The sequence below is a fragment of the Polyodon spathula genome, chromosome 21 (assembly GCF_017654505.1).
Source record: "Polyodon spathula isolate WHYD16114869_AA chromosome 21, ASM1765450v1, whole genome shotgun sequence".
In the NCBI taxonomy this organism is placed as follows: domain Eukaryota; kingdom Metazoa; phylum Chordata; class Actinopteri; order Acipenseriformes; family Polyodontidae; genus Polyodon; species Polyodon spathula.
The window spans coordinates 10,307,250-10,327,097 of NC_054554.1; the positions used below are offsets into that span (position 1 = coordinate 10,307,250).

At 36.3% G+C, this 19,848-nt stretch overlaps 2 protein-coding genes across 2 annotated transcripts; both read right to left on the reverse strand.

Moving 5' to 3' along the window:
• Positions 1–1,882: 1,882 nt before the first annotated feature.
• On the reverse strand, positions 1,883–4,610 carry LOC121296571 (C-C motif chemokine 4-like). The gene is made up of 3 exons (XM_041222277.1): positions 4,520–4,610; positions 4,068–4,188; positions 1,883–3,072 (listed from the first exon to the last, which is right to left on the reverse strand). Exons 1-3 carry the CDS (start codon positions 4,581–4,583, stop codon positions 2,973–2,975), a joined length of 285 nt encoding a protein of 94 aa, XP_041078211.1. The 5' UTR covers positions 4,584–4,610; the 3' UTR covers positions 1,883–2,972.
• A 7,028-nt stretch (positions 4,611–11,638) lies between these two features.
• Positions 11,639–14,404, reverse strand: LOC121296525 (C-C motif chemokine 4-like). The gene is made up of 3 exons (XM_041222196.1): positions 14,308–14,404; positions 13,856–13,976; positions 11,639–12,864 (listed from the first exon to the last, which is right to left on the reverse strand). The coding sequence occupies exons 1-3, from the start codon at positions 14,369–14,371 to the stop codon at positions 12,765–12,767; spliced, it is 285 nt and encodes a 94-aa protein (XP_041078130.1). The 5' UTR covers positions 14,372–14,404; the 3' UTR covers positions 11,639–12,764.
• Positions 14,405–19,848: the final 5,444 nt, after the last annotated feature.

Below are 19,848 nucleotides of genomic sequence, written 5' to 3' on the forward strand. Positions count from 1 at the left end.
CTATAGTTACTGAAAACAGAAGCGCAGAGGTTTCCAAGCACATAGGCATATAGCTGTAAATAAGGAAGCAACAGAATACATTTAAATGTACAGTATATGTTTAATAACAGGAAGTCTACAGTAGGTACAAGGAGCTTCAGTAAAACATTGTTACAGTCCTTATAAAAGTGTATTATAGTAAAAGCATAGGAAAGTCTAGCAGAGCATAGTAAAAGCATGTAAAGCATAGATAAGCATTATAAAACCCAGAGAGGTATTGTAAAGTGTGATTACGTATAGGTAGTGCATAGTATAACCATGGCAGAAGCCTGGGGAAACTGTCAAATTACCATGCATATTTCTACTGTGCAAAATACTGTGGTAAACATTTATAAGAGTCTGTCCTTACTATGCAGTATTTGCTTATGGCTACATGCTTATGTTTACAAAAATGCTAAAATGTACAGTATGTATATATGAAAAGCCGTTGTCCACAAGCGAGTCCTCAATGTACTACTAATTTATAACCAAAGTTCAGGAATAGAAGGTCATTTGCCTTTTACCTTCAATATAAAACCTGTCACAAGACGGCCGGAGTGGGTGACCACAGACCAGAAACTGGAACTGACTCTGCACACAGGTTCTGATGCGTAGTTTAATAGTGAAACAGACAGAAAATAAGAGGTTTGTAACAAAACAGCACACAAGGCCAAAATAAATAGACAAACAAAACAAATAAACACGGACAAAACACAGACTGGACGAACGCTACACAGACAACTGAGATCTATAGTCTCTCTCTCTCCCGTTCTCCACTCCTGTGGGTGACATCAAACCTGGAACAGGAACCAACACAGAATAAACAGAGAGGTGGAGTTTGGTGAAGCTGAGCAATTGTTTTCGCTCAGCATTTAACAATTAAACAAAGGCAGAAAATAAAAGGTTGCAAGACAAACAAAACACAGGACACGACACTTAAGCCAAAATAAAGAGACAAATAAAACGGACTACACAGACAAACACAGGTAGAAGTTCTTACTTTAACTATTACTATGACTATTACCTCTGTCTCCAGTCCCGTTCTCCACTCACCGAACACACAACCCTGAGTGAGTGACAACATGCTCCTTTTATGCAGCTGTACCGAGACTCGATTGCTAATCAATCATTCAATTGGAGTCTCGGTACAACTGCACGTGAATTAATCAAGTGCAATTCCCCCTGCTCACATATTATTACTTTTTACTTGCATGTGAAGTGCTGTGCAATCCTCGTGCCTAAAGACACATACATTTTAAACACTCGTGTTACACAGACCCGTTTATATCACGTGTACCAAAGTCTATACATCAACATTTAAAACACACCACATGCAACACATAACAGATAATATACACAGGGGCGGGCACTTTGTCACAATCTTATACAACCATGTTTCCAAATGTAATTCTTGGCACAGTGTATTAGACTTTTTGCATAGTCATCAGGGTTAGTAAAGGCCATGGTTCCACTGGAATATTCTGTGTGATGTTGAGCAGATCTGGGAACCAAAAAGTCTATGTGTTAGGATGTCTTGGCAGCCTAACTGTTGACTATTGACTATGAATATTACATTTCTTACATGTCAGATATCTTACTATGTGAGTTCCTATCATTTTGATTATTATGGTTTTTGTATATATGATGATTGACCAGTGATGCAGTGGACTTTTTTGGAGATTTTGTTTTGGGAATAGGAAGAATGAACTCTAGAAATGGTATGGCTTGGGAGAATACCAGGGTTCCTATATGCATTCTCTCCACATTATACTTAAGTGAAACTTTATGGCAAAAAGTCAATTGACAATACATGATTGCAACAAATACCTTTATTGTAGAAATAACACATTTCAAGAGCAGTACATTTATTTCTTGAAAGGGCAAATGTATTTGAATGTCTGAAAAATTCATAAAGCACACTAGACATCCATCTTTAGCTTTGTCTTTGTTTTGCTTTCATTCAGCAAACCCTGTACATGAGATAAGAAATTTATTATTTATTAAAAAAAAAAAAAACTGTTCCGGGAACATAATTTTTCTACCATATGGATGGAATTCACAGTGGCTCTTAAAATACATTTTGAAGTCTTAAATATAAATCTTCTTTTTTCATGGTGCCTTTATTCAAGAACAAAAAATTACTAAGAAAGAGGTAATACAGGCAGATTAAGTAAGTTTGTGTTAACATCTTAAACAAAAAAATGTAATTCATATACTGAAGTTGTAGAAAACATATTCTCTCATAAATAGAAACATCAGGTTTGCAAAGATAATGTATTGAAATTAAATAATTCAAAGCTTATATCTGGGTACATCTGCTGTATGATCAAGTTGCTGCCCAAGGAAAATATCTTACCTACACATATGCACAGAAGTCAATATTAACACATTAAGTGCCATTGTCCTCTTTTGTTGACAAACTATTATGTACTTTTTGGTGCATTTTTAACTGGCACCTACCTGTTATTTTATTTTTTCTTTAACTATATTGTTATGATAACTCATTTTGTTAACCACAACTCTAAAAGTAACTGTTAATTCAGCAAATATAGCCCTTCAGAGGCTTTTATGAAGCTTCATTATAAAATAAGAAGCAAGCCTGTAAATGATCCATTTCTTGGTGTTTTCCTCCCCACTGGGATGATAAAGCTCCATTTTCTATGAGTTTAACAGCCAGAGTGGAATTTCACTGGTCTAGTGTGACTGTCGTGAGGCAAAACGAAGAATTCTATATATATTTTTTTTTCTGTGAAGAAATATTGATTTATAATGCACCAAATTACATAAATACAGCTGGTGGTCTGATTTGTTTTCAAAGAAAAATGAATTTGGTACTTAATGGGTTAATATGAGTATGTGTGTTGTAAGTTCAGTTTCTTTAGAACAAATTACATTCAATTGCACGGTGGTGTATGCAGTTTGAGTGATGGTGGCATTCCAGTTTTTCATTGGTTTTATTTCTTCATATTTTTTCTGTCGAAATACTTCATGTAGTTCTGCACCCAGCTGTCAGAAGGGTTGGCACAGACCTGTCGGCCTGCATGGGTTCTGAACCTGGAACGAGCAAATAGTTACATTTAGATAGGTGTCATTTTGATTGAACCATCTCTTCTACTGTTCTCAATTGTATCTGTAAGATATTAACTGCGATTGTGACGCTGAAGCTTTGTCTTCAGTGGTTGATATGGTGCGCACATCCCCAAAAATACCCTGTCACTTGATGTTAAATGAAACTAAACGTCCTGATTATCTTGTAATGACATGAGTTGATGACACACAAATTAAGCAAGTAGAAACTAATTAAATGTGCAGATTACATACAACTATGGTCAAAAGTTTTGCATCACCCCAGAATTAATCAATTTTGTTTAATGAAATCGAATGAAACTTGCTGAATAATGTTACGTTAACGTACTGAATTGCACACCGCTTTTGTACTTTTCCATATGCTTAACTGTCAAAAATTGAAAAATGTGACATTTCAAAATCTAACGTGAAATACTGTAATGCTATTATGGCTTCCGGTAGACTTTTGAGATATCATTTTGTATTTTTTTTTTCTTTTTTTTTGATTACTTGATGTTAAATACAATATCTAAATTATATATATATATATATATATATATATATATATATATATATATATATATATATATATATATATATATATATATATATATATACAATTTATTGTCTCATTCCTAAAATTCCAGGTGATGCAAAACTTTTGGCCATGTTGTACTGTTATAACCCTTATTGCTATTGGCACACTTGTTGACACTAAAAAGTTCCACAATAAGACACCAGACACCGTTACGACAGCAGAAAGAAAAGCACACATCTCAAACTGATAGCTCTCATTTAGAGGAAGTCTGAACACGCAATAAAGAAGCTACTGTAGTATTTCTTCTTCAATTCTATTGCTGATGACGCACTGTTTTTTATTCATTGCTTTCTACCACTCCGTGTGGTTTATTTCTAGCTACAAGACACAGTTACAAAGAATAAGTTATGAATGAGAGGAGGCAAAATACTTAATAAATACTTACAGAACTCCTTGGTTTGAGCACCGAGGGCTAGTTTTAGTGTACTCCACAATGCGTCCTCTTGGCAATTGTTGAACAGCAAATTCAAAACAGCACTTTTTAGGCCCATTGGACATCCGAAGACCTTTGAAAAAAAAGAAGAAAAAAGTTAACTGTATGCTTGATCTTTACATCTGCCAGGAGTTCAAATACATTCCTAAAGCACATGTCCTTGTTGTCCTTGATCAGGAGTTGGAGTAAAAGTAGAAAAAGTATTTTGAGTGCTAAAGCACAACAGATACAACTTCGGAGAGAGAACAACCTATCAGTTCTAAGCAATAGGCAATGCTGCCAGTCAGTCCCAGTCTTGAGGTCACTTCCAGTGCCTCTGCTGTAGGCATCCGGTTATACTGCCTCCCAGTCCTCAGCTCTAACCACATAATACACTAAAGCACACTCTGTCATGCACTCCTTACCATCGCCAAGGGATATGGCACAAAGGAGAACAAGGACCACCACTGCCAGGCGATTAGAGGTCATTTTTTTGTGTCTGAGTTAAGATAGCACACAGAATCTACCTTCAGAGTGAATGTTAGCATTAAGTCTGTGATATTTATAAGGGGCTGGTGCATTAGTCCCATAACACTGGAAGTTCCACTTGGCAGAGTGAAACGTGGGGATTTCTTTGTGTCACTCCTACACCGAGGATTACTCACCAATTACATCCAAATATTGTTTATGCTTCAGTACATAGCCAGTTTTCACTGCTTCATAAAATTTGAATATCTGACCAATAATGAACAGAAAGGTATTTTTTCAAAAGAATGATCTTCATGCCTGTGTCCAGTGATCCAATCTACTGACGCCTCAACTATAAATACTGACTGATAGCTGTGTATTTCCTTATTACTAAGCTATCGGCAGTTTCACACACCCAGCAGTAGCGTGACTAATTCAACAGTAAAGTGTTAACGTGTGATTAAGCTAGAGTTAACAAATGTGTTTCAGCAAGGTTCTTAGTATCCTACTGTACTTAAGTATATCAAATGTATTCAATATATAGTTTTTTTTGCTTGAGGTAAACTGGAAATTGTGTTTGTATTGGTTTGATTTTGCATTAAACACTGATTTGAAAAACATGTATTTTTTCAATGTGTATATGTCCTGTCCACGCAGTGTGGTGACTCTTACAATGATCCAGCAGCTCTCTTGCTAGGGCTGGTTACCCATGTTTAAACCAGGAGACAGTGGTGCATTAACTCACAGATGAACTTTTATTGCTTTTAAGCCATGAAATAGTCAAATTCAAGATAGCACTTTAAAGCAGACAGATGTCTTGTACATTTGAGTAACCCCGCTCACTGCCATTAAGCGTGCGGTTCATCCATTTTTTTACCAACCTGCTGCCCAATCAGGAACAAGGCGATTCAGTTATTAAGCAATAGAACATATCTGTTTATAATATTGACATCAGTGGCAGCCGGTTACCAAAAAAATTGGGGAGGCACAAAAAAGGCAGAGGTCCCCTTAGTACCTTATGCCGCCAGCAGCAGTACATTCTTATTATTATATTCTGACTGACAACACTTTTCATATTATTATTATTATCTTAATTATTTAAAAGAAGCCTTTATTCAAGGTGATTTACAGATGTTACAGTGCAGTACTGTACAGGGTTACAATAGAAGATTAATATTTAAATATAGTACAGTTTACAGTAAGTGCAAATAATAGTAAAATGCAGGATGCAACAAGTTAGGATTACAAGTTATATTTACAATGATATGTTAGTAGTGCAATAGTTCAGGATAGCGCATCAGCTGAGGATCCAGTAATGTGGTGCGTAAGTCAGGTAAGTCCAGTGTATAGTCAGAGGCAGGGGCCTTTTAAAAAAACATGTGCATAGTGGGGCAAAAGCACTTGTAGAGCACACAATGTAGTTACGGTCATAGGCACAGGAACAACCCGTGCTACGGCATCTAGAGTACCCAAAATAATGTTTTTCCAGGTTTAAAAATGTGTCAGGTCATGACTGCAGTAGAACTGCAGGAGAGGGATACGTCACCCAGTTCAGTCAGCAGACTGATAGTCTTTCAGTGTGTAGAGCCCTTTTTTTCGCAGTAGAAAAAAAAAGGCCTTTGTTATGTTTCAATCCCAAATATCTTCTTGTACTTGTTTTTACAACAGGCGTGCTTAAAATGTAATTCATCTTGCAAAGCTAGAATTTCATTTAAATGAAAGTTGGTAATGCTTAATGTACAGAGAGAGGTAATGGGGCTCAAACAGTGACAATATTACCATTCTTAAGAACTGCACATTCAAAATCATAACAAGATTATTAAGTACTTGTGACAAAGACGGCTGTAGTGGGTGACATCAAACCTGGAACAGGAACCAACACAGAATAAACAGAGAGGTGGAGTTTGGTGAAGCTGAGCAATTGTTTTCGCTCAGCATTTAATAATTAAACAAAGCAGAAAATAAAAGGTTGCAAGACAAACAAAACACAGGACACGACACTTAAGCCAAAATAAAGAGACAAACAAAACGGACTACATAGACAAACACGGTGAGAAGTTCTTACTTTAACTATTACTATGAATATTACCTCTGTCTCCAATCCCATTCTCCACTCACCGAACACACAACCCTGAGTGAGTGAAAACATGCTGCTTTTATGCAGCTGTACTGAGACTCGATTGCTAATCAATCATTCAATTGGAGTCTCGGTACAACTGCACGTGAATTAATAAAGTGCAATTCCCGTGCTCGCATATTATTACATTTTACTTGCACGTGAAGTGCTGTGCAATCCTTGTATTAATACAAATATACATTTACTTGCACTTGTGAAGTGCTGTGCAATCCTCGTGTACTAAATACACCAACATTAACACACTCACGTTATACACACCCACAGGGGCGAGGCAACATTGTCACATACCCCCCCCCCCCCCTTTGTGTATAGCACACATGGCCTCAATGGCGACCTCCCCCCTTACAATCCCAAAAGTCTCACTCAAAGTCCCAGCCAAGAACAGGGACTTTAAGGGGCTCATGGGCGACAATGTTGCCAGTAGCCAGGCTGCTACTGGCCATGCTGTCAGCAGACTTGCTGACAGTGAAGCGAGTCTCTCCTGACCTCCCCCAAGATCTCCGGTAGTGAAACTGCTGCGGTGGGAGGTGGTCTCCTGACCTCCAGCTCCTCTTCTCTTGTGATACCAATCCTCTGCTGGTGGAAAGGGACCCAGCAGGCATTCACCCTACAGGTGGCGGAGGCAGCAGGCAGCTCCTCACTGCTGCTGGTGGAGGTGGCTGAGGCAGAGGCAGCTCCTACTGCTCTGGACCATGGCAGAGGCAGCACCTGCTGCTCTGCTATTGGCGCTGGAGGTGGCAGAGGCATGTAGTCTCCTGGCAACGTAGGTGGGAGCGGCGTGTAGTCTCTTGGTGACGGAGGTGGGAGCAATGTGTAGTCTACCCTTGTTACAGGGGACTGGTGCGGCTCTTCCTCACTTGCAGGGGACTGGTGCTGCTCTCCTTCACTTGTAGGGGGCGAGAGCAGCAGGCGTTCTTCCTCTGCTGGTGGAGATGTGGAGTCAGGCATTCTTCCTCTGCTGGTGGAGGTGGCTTTGGATTCCCACGGTCCCCCCGTCTCGGCGCTGGATGCTCACGGTTCCCCCATCTGGGCGCTGGACGCACAGGATTACTTCCACCTTTGCATACGTGTGCCCATACGTCCCACAGCCGGGGCACAACTCCTCTGCAAGGTTCTTTAAAAAAACCTACCAACTCCTTCTCCTCACTTTCCTCTCCTGGGCCGGTTCCTCCTCCTCCTCCTCTTGGAAGGGGCAGACAGCCATCACATGCTCATATACCCCGCAGGCAAGGCACTAGCCTTGGACCTCCAGTCCACCAGGAGCTCCTCCAGCTCAGTGCAGCCGTCTCTCCAGCCTTCTGTTTTTTAAAAAAAAAAATTCAAAAAAACACAAAAAACAGCAGTCCTTTTTTTTCTCCAAAAAAAACTGCGGTTCTTGCTCTGGTCTGTGTCTAGGAGGCGCTGGTAATCCCACAATGACATCGCGTGTTACAAAGACGGCTGTACAAACTTACAATGGTTTATATAGCAATAAATACAGTGCCAGTAAAAGCCACCTCAAACTTCCCTGGAAGATTATTTTGCAGACCATGCTTTTGACATTTTAAATAATTGTTTGTTTTCACAATATACTGATACTGTTAATTTCAGGTTGGAATCAATATGGAGCACTTCCCAGAGTTTGAGAGTGATGTGGATTTCACAGAGAAGTTAATAGCAGAGCAGTCGATCTTCTGCCTTCCTGCCACGGTAGGATTCCAATTTGACGTTGCAATGATTCTGAACTGAAAGAACAATATAGTAAAGACTGGGATAGAACCACAAGAGGGCAGAATAAAAACGTTGCCTGTACTTTTACCTTAGAGTTCTGATTGAGCATTTTAAATGGATGGTTAATCTATATTAAAAGTGTGATTATCAATAAGACTTTAATTTTTGCCCTGGAAATGTTTATTAAATAATAAAATATATAGTTTTACAAATACAGAGCGCCACTTTTGGGTACATGTGAATCATTTTCTAAAATAATTGGACAGTGGGCAGTTTTGTTTCAATTAAAATGTGTCACTCCACCTTTAATATGAAATATTGTCACACAGATAGAACATATGATGGTAATGTACTTTTTGAATAATTATTAATCATTTCTAATGCGCGATGTGTGATCCAAATTATAAGAAAATATCCTACAATTCTTTCCCCCCAGTGCTTTGAGTACCCAACCTTCTTCAGGATCGTGGTGACAGTGCCTGAGGATATGATGTTGGAGGCATGCACCCGGATCAGGGAGTTCTGTGAACAGCATTACCGTCAGCACGCAGACAGCATCATACAAGACGTAGAGTGTGACAAGTGAAGTGTGTTTAGTGATGCCGCAGCTGGGAACATGGAACTCTTGATTTCAGTCATATTCAACTCACAAACTCAGGAAAAAATTCATTATGAATTTGTGGACATTATTTGAAAGTGTTACCAACAACTTTTTAAAAAGTTATTATCTTGTATTTTGTAAATATGAACGTCATTGTTATTTAATCCTACTACTTTTAATATGAGGGTGCCTTGCCTCATTGTGGTTTGTACCAAATGTATTTTAAAACATTTCTATATGTTTATGAACCAATATCAACATATAAATGCCAGAAAAATGCTCTTATAAAACAATGCTACTTACTACTTGTATTTTAATATATGTAGAAATAATAGAACAAAACTATAATATTATTTGACAAATGTTTTGACTAGAAGTCTTTACCAATGAAGAGATTGTAAAGACATCTTTAAAAAATGCTTTTAAATCATGTATTTCTGTTAGTCACCTGGTTCAAATGTTTACTGCTATGGTTTATTCAGACAGTAAATGTGTGAAATTGGTAAGAATGGCTTTAGTTGGCATGTGCTGTATTTTATATATATATATATATATATATATATATATATATATATATATATATATATATATATATATATATATATATATATATATATATATATATATATATATATATATATATATATATATATATAATATATAATATATTATTATAGCATTTAATTTTCAGCTTTCAATATTTACTTTTATTCACATAATTTTTTTTTTTTTTATTTTTTTTTTTTTTTTTTTTACCAGTGTTACCTGTTAAATGTTAATCACTGTTTTTATGCTTCGGTACATTGTATTTAGTTTGACATCAGTTATATTCCTATTCAGTGCTTTGATTGTTTGCAGTTGCCAGTTCCAAAAAAATACATTTTTTGTAATGTGAAAAAAACCCTTCATAATAAAAACAAAAAAAAAATCGTGTGAAACTGAAGTGGATTATTGGACACAGTTCATTTGTCATCTCTGTTTTTCTGGAGTCTGTCTTTCTGCACAGTATGTCATTTTAGAGTACTGCTTATATTATATTTATATACTGTATATATTATGTTTATACAGATAACACATTCACTCACACACTTACTCTATTAGATTATTCTCAACAAAACCTGTGTCGGCTATAGTTACTGAAAACAGAAGAGCAGAGGTTTCCAAACACATAGGCATATAGCTGTAAATAAGGAAGCAACAGAATACATTTAAATGTACAGTATATGTTTAATAACAGGCAGTCTACAGTAGGTACAAGGAGCTTCAGTAAAACATTATGTTACAGTCCTTATAAAAGTGTATTATAGTAAAAGCATAGGAAAGTCTAGCAAAGCGTAGTAAAAGCATGTAAAGCATAGATAAGCATTACAAAACCCAGAGAGGTATTGTAAAGTGTGATTACGTATAGTTAATGCATAGTATAACCATGGCAGAAGCCTAGGGAAACTGCCAAATTACCGTGCACATTTCTACTGTGCAAAATACTGTGGTAAACATTTATAAGGGTCTGTCCTTACTATGCAGTATTTGCTTATGGCTACATGCTTATGTTTACAAAAATGCTAAAATGTACAGTATGTATATATGAAAAACCGTTGTACACAAGTAAGTCCTCAATGTACTACTAATTTATAACCAAAGTCCAGGAATAGAAGGTCATTTGCCTTTTACCTTCAATATAAAACCTTATACAACCACGTTTCCAAATGTAATTCTTGGCACAGTGTATTAGACTTTTTGCATAGTCATCAGGGTTAGTAAAGGCCATGGTTCCACTGGAATATTCTGTGTGATGTGTGAAGTCTATGTGCTAGGATGTCTTGGCAGCCTAACTGTTGATCCTCTGTTAAATAGCTTTAACAATATACAGGGGTTGGACAAAAATAAGACACATAACGTAGTCAATAGAGTCTGGACATCATGGGCAGCCCAGGCAAGTTGCTGGCAGTCAAGTCTGCAGTGTTTCATTTGGTCTGGGGGGGGCACCACCATTCCTCTATTATTATAGAGTATTGTTTCTATCAAAATATACAATCAATTAGAGAGGTTAAAAGGTTCAATTATACCATTTACGAATATTACATTTCTTACATGTCAGATATCTTACTATGTGAGTTCCTATCATTTATATTATTATGGTTTTTGTATATATGATTATTGACCAGTGATTCTGATTCTAAGAGGACTTCTAAGGGTTGAGTTTCAGGTTCCATTATTTAAAGTCCAATGCGAAACCTGCTCGTAAATGGAAATCTGTGTCAACTTTAAAGACATGTGTTTTGCACATATGAGTTAAATATGTAATTTACAAAAAAGTCCCAATTCAGCACATCAATTAACAGGTCTATAATCTGCATACCGGGCGTGACTGCCTTAAGTATATGGATGATACAACAGTAGACTTTTTTGGAGAGTATATGGATGATACAACAGTGGACTTTTTTGGAGAGTATATGGATGATACAACAGTGGACTTTTTTGGAGATATTGTTTTGGGAATAGGAAGAATGAACTCTAGAAATGGTATGGCTTGGAAGAATACCAGGGTTCCTATATGCGTTCTCTCCACATTATACTTAAGTGAAACTTTATGGCAAAAAGTCAATTGACAATACATGATTGCAACAAATACCTTTATTGTAGAAATAACACATTTCAAGAGCAGTACATTTATTTCTTGAAAGGGCACATGTATTTGAATGTCTGAAAAAGCACACTAGACATCCAACTTTAGCTTTGTCTTTTTTCACTTTCATTCAGCAAACCCTGTACATGAGATAAGAAATAATCAGTTTATTATTTATAAAAAAAACCTGGGAACATAAGTTCTCTACCATATGGATGGAATTCACAGTGGCTCTTAAAATATATTTTGATGTCTTAAATATAAATCTTCTTTTTTCATGGTGCCTTTATTCAAGAACAAAAAATTACTAAGAAAGAGGTAATACAGGCAGATTAAGTAAGTTTGTGTTAATATCGTGAACAAAAAAATTTAATTCATATACTGAAGTTGTAGAAAACATATTCTCTCTTAAATAGAAACATCGGGTTTGCAAAGATAATGTACTGAAATTAAATAATTCAAAGCTTATATCTGGATACATCTGCTGTATGATCAAGTTGCTGCCCAAGGAAAATATCTTACCTACACATATGCACAGAAGTCAATATTAACCCATTAAGTGCCATTGTCCTCTTTTGTTGACAAACTATTATGTACTTTTTGGTGCATTTTTAACTGGCATCTACCTGTTATTTTAATTTTTTCTTTAACTATATTGTTATGATAACTCATTTTGTTAACCACAACTCTAAATGCAACTGTTAATTCAGCAAATATAGCCCTTCAGAGGCTTTTATGAAGCTTCATTATAAAATAAGAAGCAAGCCTGTAAATGATCCATTTCTTGTTGTTTTCCTCCCCACTAGGATGATAAAGCTCCTTTTTCTATGAGTTTAACAGCCAGAGTGGAATTTCACTGGTCTAGTGTGACTGTCTTGAGGCAAAACAAAGAATTCTATATATATATTTTTTTTTTTTTTCTGTGAAGAAATATTGATTTAGAATGCATCAAATTACATAAATACAGCTGGTGGTCTGATTTGTTTTCAAAGAAAAATGAATTTGGTACTTAATGGGTTAATATGAGTATGTGTGTTGTAAGTTCAGTTTCTTTAGAACAAATTACATTCAATTGCACGGTGGTGTATGCAGTTTGAGTGATGGTGGCATTCCAGTTTTTCATTGGTTTTATTTTTTCATATTTTTTCTGTCGAAATACTTCATGTAGTTCTGCACCCAGCTGTCAGAAGGGTTGGCACAGACCTGTCGGCCTGCATGGGTTCTGAACCTGGAACGAGCAAATAGTTACATTTAGACAGGTGTCATTTTGATTGAACCATCTCTTCTACTGTTCTCAATTGTATCTGTAAGATATTAACTGTGATTGTGACGTTGAAGCTTTGTCTTCAGTGGTTGATATGGTGCGCACATCCCCAAAAATACCCTGTCACTTGATGTTAAATGAAACTAAACGTCCTGATTATCTTGTAATGACATGAGTTGATAGCACACAAATTAAGCAAGAAGTGTAGATTCCATACAACTATGGTCAAAAGTTTTGCATCATCCCAGAATTAATCAATTTTGTTTCATGAAATCGAATGAAACTTGCTGAATAATGTTACGTTAACATACTGAATTGCACACGCTTTTGTAGTTTTCCATATGCTTAACTAAAAACTGTCAAAAATTGAAAAATGTGACATTTCAAAATCTAACATGAAATACTGTAATGCTATGATGGCGTCCGGTAGTCTTTTAAGATATCATTTTGTATTTTTTGTTTTTTGTTTTTTGTTTTTTGTTTACATGATGTTAAATACAATATCTAAATTATATATATATATATATATATATATATATATATATATATATATATATATATATATATATATATTATTATATAAATTATTGTAAATTCCTGTTTTGTAGGTCCAAACCCACTGTTTTGTTTTGTCGAATGTTGTACATGTTATGAAATATTGGGCATACGTTACCGGAACTAACATGTGATTTTTTTCCACAATAAGACACCAGACACCGTTACGACAGCAGAAAGAAAAGCACACATCTCAAACTGATAGCTCTCATTTAGAGGAAGTCTGAACACGCAATAGAGAAGCTACTGTAGTATTTCTTCTTCAGTTCTATTGCTGATGACGCACTGTTTTTTATTCATTGCTTTCTACCACTCCGTGTGGTTTATTTCTAGCTACAAGACACAGTTACAAAGAATAAGTTATGAATGAGAGGAGGCAAAATACTTAATAAATACTTACAGAACTCCTTGGTTTGAGCACCGAGGGCTAGTTTTAGTGTACTCCACAATGCGTCCTCTTGGCAATTGTTGAACAGCAAATTCAAAACAGCACTTTTTAGGCCCATTGGACATCCGAAGACCTTTGAAAAAAAAGAAGAAAAAAGTTAACTGTATGCTTGATCTTTACATCTGCCAGGAGTTCAAATACATTCCTAAAGCACATGTCATTGTTGTCCTTGATCAGGAGTTGGAGTAAAAGTAGAAAAAGTATTTTGAGTGCTAAAGCACAACAGATACAACTTCGGAGAGAGAACAACCTATCAGTTCTAAACAATAGGCAATGCTGCCAGTCAGTCCCAGTCTTGAGGTCACTTCCAGTGCCTCTGCTGTAGGCATCCGGTTATACTGCCTCCCAGTCCTCAGCTCTAACCACATAATACACTAAAGCACACTCTGTCATGCACTCCTTACCATCGCCAAGGGATATGGCACAAAGGAGAACAAGGACCACCACTGCCAGGCGAATAGAGGTCATTTTTTTGTGTCTGAGTTAAGATAGCACACAGAATCTAACCTTCAGAGTGAATGTTAGCATTAAGTCTGTGATATTTATAAGGGGCTGGTGCATTAGTCCCATAACACTGGAAGTTCCACTTGGCAGAGTGAAACGTGGGGATTTCTTTGTGTCACTCCTACACCGAGGATTACTCACCAATTACATCCAAATATTATTTATGCTTCAATACATAGCCAGTTTTCACTGCTTCATAAAATTTGAATATCTGACCAATAATGAACAGAAAGGTATTTTTTCAAAAGAATGATCTTCATGCCTGTGTCCAGTGATCCAATCTACTGACGCCTCAACTATAAATACTGACTGATAGCTGTGTATTTCCTTATTACTAAGCTATCGGCAGTTTCACACACCCAGCAGTAGCGTGACTAATTCAACAGTAAAGTGTTAACGTGTGATTAAGCTAGAGTTAACAAATGTGTTTCAGCAAGGTTCTTAGTATCCTACTGTACTTAAATATATCAAATGTATTCAATATATAGTTTTTTTGCTTGAGGTAAACTGGAAATTGTGTTTGTATTGGTTTGATTTTGCATTAAACACTGATTTGAAAAACATGTATTTTTTCAATGTGTATATGTCCTGTCCACGCAGTGTGGTGACTCTTACAATGATCCATCATCTCTCTTGCTAGGGCTGGTTACCCATGTTTAAACCAGGAGACAGTGGTGCATTAACTCACAGATGAACTTTTATTGCTTTTAAGCCATGAAATAGCCAAATTCAAGATAGCACTTTAAAGCAGACAGATGTCTTGTACATTTGAGTAACCCCGCTCACTGCCATTAAGCGTGCGGTTCATCCATTTTTTTACCAACCTGCTGCCCAATCAGGAACAAGGCGATTTAGTTATTAAGCAATAGAACATATCTGTTTATAATATTGACATCAGTGGCGGCTGGTGGTCAAAAAAATTGGGGAGGCACAAAAAAGGCAGAGGTCCCCTTAAGGTACCTTATGCCGCCAGCAGCAGTACATTCTTATTATTATATTCTGACTGACAACACTTTTCATATTATTATTATTAACTTAATTATTTAAAAGAAGCCTTTATTCAAGGTGATTTACAGATGTTACAGGACAGTACTGTACAGGGTTACAATACAAGATTAATATTTAAATATAGTACAGTTTACAGTAAGTGCAAATAATAGTAAAATGCAGGATGCAACAAGTTAGGATTACAAGTTATATTTACAATGATATGTTAGTAGTGCAATAGTTCAGGATAGCGCATCAGCTGAGGATCCAGTAATGTGGTGTGTAAGTCAGGTAAGACCAGTGTATAGTCAGAGGCAGGGGCGCCAGAGGGGCCCAGAGGGGCCTGCCCACTGCTTTTAAAAAAAACATGTGCATAGTGGGGGCAAAAGCACTTGTAGAGCACACAATGTAGTTGCGGTCATAAGCACAGGAACAACCCGTGCTACGGCATCTAGAGTACCCAAAATAATGTTTTTCCAGATTTAAAGATGTGTCAGGCCATGACTGCAATAGAACTGCGGGAGAGGGATACGTCACCCAGTTCAGACAGCAGACCGATAGTCTTTCAGTGTGTAGAGCCCTTTTTTTCAGCACGAGAAAAAGAAAGTTATGTTTCAAACCCAAATATCTTCGTGTACCTGTCTTTACAACAGGCGTGCTTAAAATGTAATTCATCTTGCAAAGCTAAAATTTCATTTAAATGAAAGTTGGTAATGCTTAATGTACAGAGAGAGGTGATGGGGCTCAAACAGTGACAATATTACCCTTAAGAACTGCACATTCAAAATCATAACAAGATTATTATTATTAATAATAATAATAATAATAATAATAATAATAATAATAATAATAATAATAATAATAATAATAATAATAATAAAATGCCAGTAAATAGAGATTGCATGTTTATTATTCAGCCTCTGGATTGCTCTGTTGTCTTTGCCTGTGTCGAGACTCATCTCCTCTGTTATTTCAGCCCACCGCATGAGAAGCACTCCGCCTACCCTCCCACGTCAAACCTCTGCCTTGTACAGAAATAACGGGAACATCCCTTGCAACGGACTGTCTCTGCGCAGAATTTTAAGAAAACTCCCACACCTGCTACACCCTCACCACCAGACCTTACCCCCACCTTCACCCCCACTCCTCCCACTTTTAGAAAAAAGCTCAGGTGCCATTGCTATTTCTCCATAGATCTGCAAGTGCAGTCTAAACAGGTTTTACGCCAATTTGGCTGCTAAATGCATTTTCTCCACTAGCCAGCAGAGAAAAGAAAACAGTAGCCCATCATAGTTTATTCTAATAAACTTAACTGTTACACAGTGCCAGCGTATGTTTAAAAATGTATTGTATACGACATGAATATAGCACTTAGATTTCAAGACCACGTCACTAACACACTTTGCATACAATATTTTCTCAACAAAGTTAAGGTAGGAGAAAGGCAGACAAAAAATCAAGCACATCCTATCAATTTAATTTGCTAAATTGAAATAAATGACCATAAAAATAAGTGTATACCATACAGGCAAAAAGAGAGTAAGAGTTTCCCTGCACTGAGAAAATAAACACATCATGCGTCATCTGCCGTTGCTAGTACTTTGCTGTGTGTGGTTATAGCAGAAAGGAGCAGTGTGTCCAATTTAGCGAATTAAACTTGGCGACAATTATTGTCAAAAGTGACTAGCTACAAATCTAGTGATTTCCAGGACAGTCAGAGAATTTCAGAGATATAAAATCGCCAAACGTTTAGATTATCCTGTATTAGCAACATCCTTTTCGAATCATTGTCAGCCCTTTTAAGCCCTCCGCACAAAAGCCGACTCAAGCCGTCTCGATTTATCTCATCTGAATATGCAGATTCTGCAATCAGTTGTTCTCAGTTTTGGTTTGAAGTCAGTTTTTTCCGCCTGGGTGTCACATTGGTGATTACTATGTATGCAAATTTAATTAATACTGCCCTGTACACATTTTTGTATTAACTTAGCCCAACATAACAACCCTCATATTATGCATGGCATCGTATGCTGATTAAACGGCAGAGATAGTGTCGCAAGGCAACCAAAAGAAGCGCTTAGCCTATTAATTTAGCTATTGACCATTTACACCATTCAAAAGTTTCAGTCAGCATTTAATTTTGTGTATAGTTTGTGCACTACACTTTAGCCTGTGGTAAATAAAATCAAACCTGTTGACTTTTATTTGACTTTGGTGTTTTTTTCTCAGCTTGTGGACCTAGGGGCTGTGATTTGTGACCTATTGGAGATTGATGCACCAGTTATATTTAGCGCAGTAAGAAAATATAGGCTGCCAGGAGATTGATAATAAAAAGATCAATTAATAATTTAACTTTGATTAGTAAACACCTAAAAAAACTATTCAATTGTGCACAGATGTGGTATTTTTGAATTCAGGACACTCAGAGCAATTCAAGACTAATGTATTTTGACCTGTGGAACTAAAGCTGTCAATATTCCACCATCTTGTATGACAAGTCATGTCACTTAAACCTGCTTCACCATGGGTTGGCACCCTTATAACTAATCATGGAATGGCCAGCACCGTCTCTAGACTTAAACCTCATCAAGCTGGTTTGGGATGAACTGGACAGAAGGGTGAAAGCAAAGCAACCTACAAGTGCAACACATTTGTGGGAACTTCTGCAACAGTGTTGGGAAGAACTTTCCGAACAATATTTGATTTCCATTGTAGAAAGAATGCCACGAGCATGTTCGGCTGTTATATCTGCAAAAGGTGGCTACTTTGAGGGATCCAAAATTTTGATTAAATTTTGTTAAACAAAATGATTCCATGATTTCTTTTTTATCTCCAATTGTTTATTTGTTCTATGCTTTAATTTCAGAGTACATTGAGACATTAAACTGCATAAATTTCAATAAAAACTGGAAAAATTTAGGTGTTCTATAACTTTTGACTGTGTGTGTGTGTGTGTGTGTGTGTGTGTGTGTGTGTATATATATATATATATATATATATATAAATTCACTTTTAAATTTTTAGCAAGCACTGCCTCTCTTGTCTCCTCTAAGGAGTCTCCACTGACTGACAGATATAGGAAGGCACCCAGTTATGGTTTTAATGTTACGATATTGTACACTCTACACTCCTCACAGGTTTAGGCAGTAAGTGACCCTCTGTGATCTTGAATTGATTTGGACCTCTGACTCAGGGCCCAGTTAAACTTTCTTACAATAGGAGGGATCCAAAGCTGACCTCCTATTGTTCTCTTTTGTTGCTCCTGATGCATTGCTACAATATAACATACAGTACAAATAAATATGGTAGACAAAATATATGAAACTCTGTCTGGTTTGATTTACTGGGTTGTATTATATCTGGGAGAGAAATTCTCTTTCAAAGTTTAAGTGACCCAATTAATATTAAAATATGAGAAAGTATATTCATATATGTGTGTCAGCATTCAAATTTGGCCTTGCATGACTATTGATGAAATTGAAGAACACAGCTCTGAACTACAGCCACACTGCTATCAGGTCTACAATAGGCAAGCCAACCTGCCCACACTCGCTTCTACATACTATTCATAATAATAATAATAATAATAATAATAATAATAATAATAATAATAATAATAATAATGAAATTAAAATTCATCAAGTCCAATGCAAGGCTCTAGCCAGTTTTATATTCTTTGTTTTTGGGACACCAATATACCCTAACCCTAACCCTAACCCTAACCCTATTTAATTAATTCCTCAATAACTGCTTTATCTACCTTGGGACCTTTTTTTTTTTTTTTTTTTTTTTTAATTTTTTAACTGTCTGGAATTTCTTTCTAAATCTTGTAGCAAGCTGATGCCCCACATTTGTCTCTTTGAAGAAGTTAATGTGACTAACAGGTTTTTTTTTTTTTTTTTTTTTTACGTTGTCATTGCTTTTAAAAATATATATCTTGTTTTTTTTTTTTTTTTTAACATGAATTAATAGACTTCACTGTAACCTTCCACAGTTGCTTATTTAGCCTGGTGTTAAGATTGGTTGACACAGCAATAGACCCCTGGCAAGAATTCCCTGCTAAGATATAATAAACACACGTTGGGGTTAAAACATAAGGATATATTTTATTTTAATATCCAAAAGGCACTGGTGAGATGATATATTGCGTCTTAACGTTAAGGGTCTGAAAAGTTTAAAGCCATCAGCTATTATTATTATTATTATTATTATTATTATTATTATTATTATTATTATTATTACAAACACAGGGGCTTGCATGTCAGCATTAACTTTATTAACATTACTTCTTATTAAGATAACTTCTCTATAAAGCATAACCACATGTTTTACGTTTCTGCTTGTGGGTTAACGGTGCTATTAATAAAAAAAGGAAGTGTGATTCATGTTGAAAAATTACAGAAGGGGTATTTTGAGAAAGCAGAAGTGCAAACTCTGAAAGGTTTCTTTAGTTAGCA

Coding starts and splice junctions, on each gene's coding strand:
- LOC121296571 (XM_041222277.1), bottom strand. CDS start 4,583: ATGACCTCTAATCGCCTGGCAGTGGTGGTCCTTGTTCTCCTTTGTGCC. Junction 4,189..4,519: donor TGCCATATCCCTTGGCGATG/GTAAGGAGTGCA, acceptor TTTTTTTCAAAG/GTCTTCGGATGTCCAATGGG. Junction 3,073..4,067: donor TGCTCAAACCAAGGAGTTCT/GTAAGTATTTAT, acceptor TGCTCGTTCCAG/GTTCAGAACCCATGCAGGCC.
- LOC121296525 (XM_041222196.1), bottom strand. CDS start 14,371: ATGACCTCTATTCGCCTGGCAGTGGTGGTCCTTGTTCTCCTTTGTGCC. Junction 13,977..14,307: donor TGCCATATCCCTTGGCGATG/GTAAGGAGTGCA, acceptor TTTTTTTCAAAG/GTCTTCGGATGTCCAATGGG. Junction 12,865..13,855: donor TGCTCAAACCAAGGAGTTCT/GTAAGTATTTAT, acceptor TGCTCGTTCCAG/GTTCAGAACCCATGCAGGCC.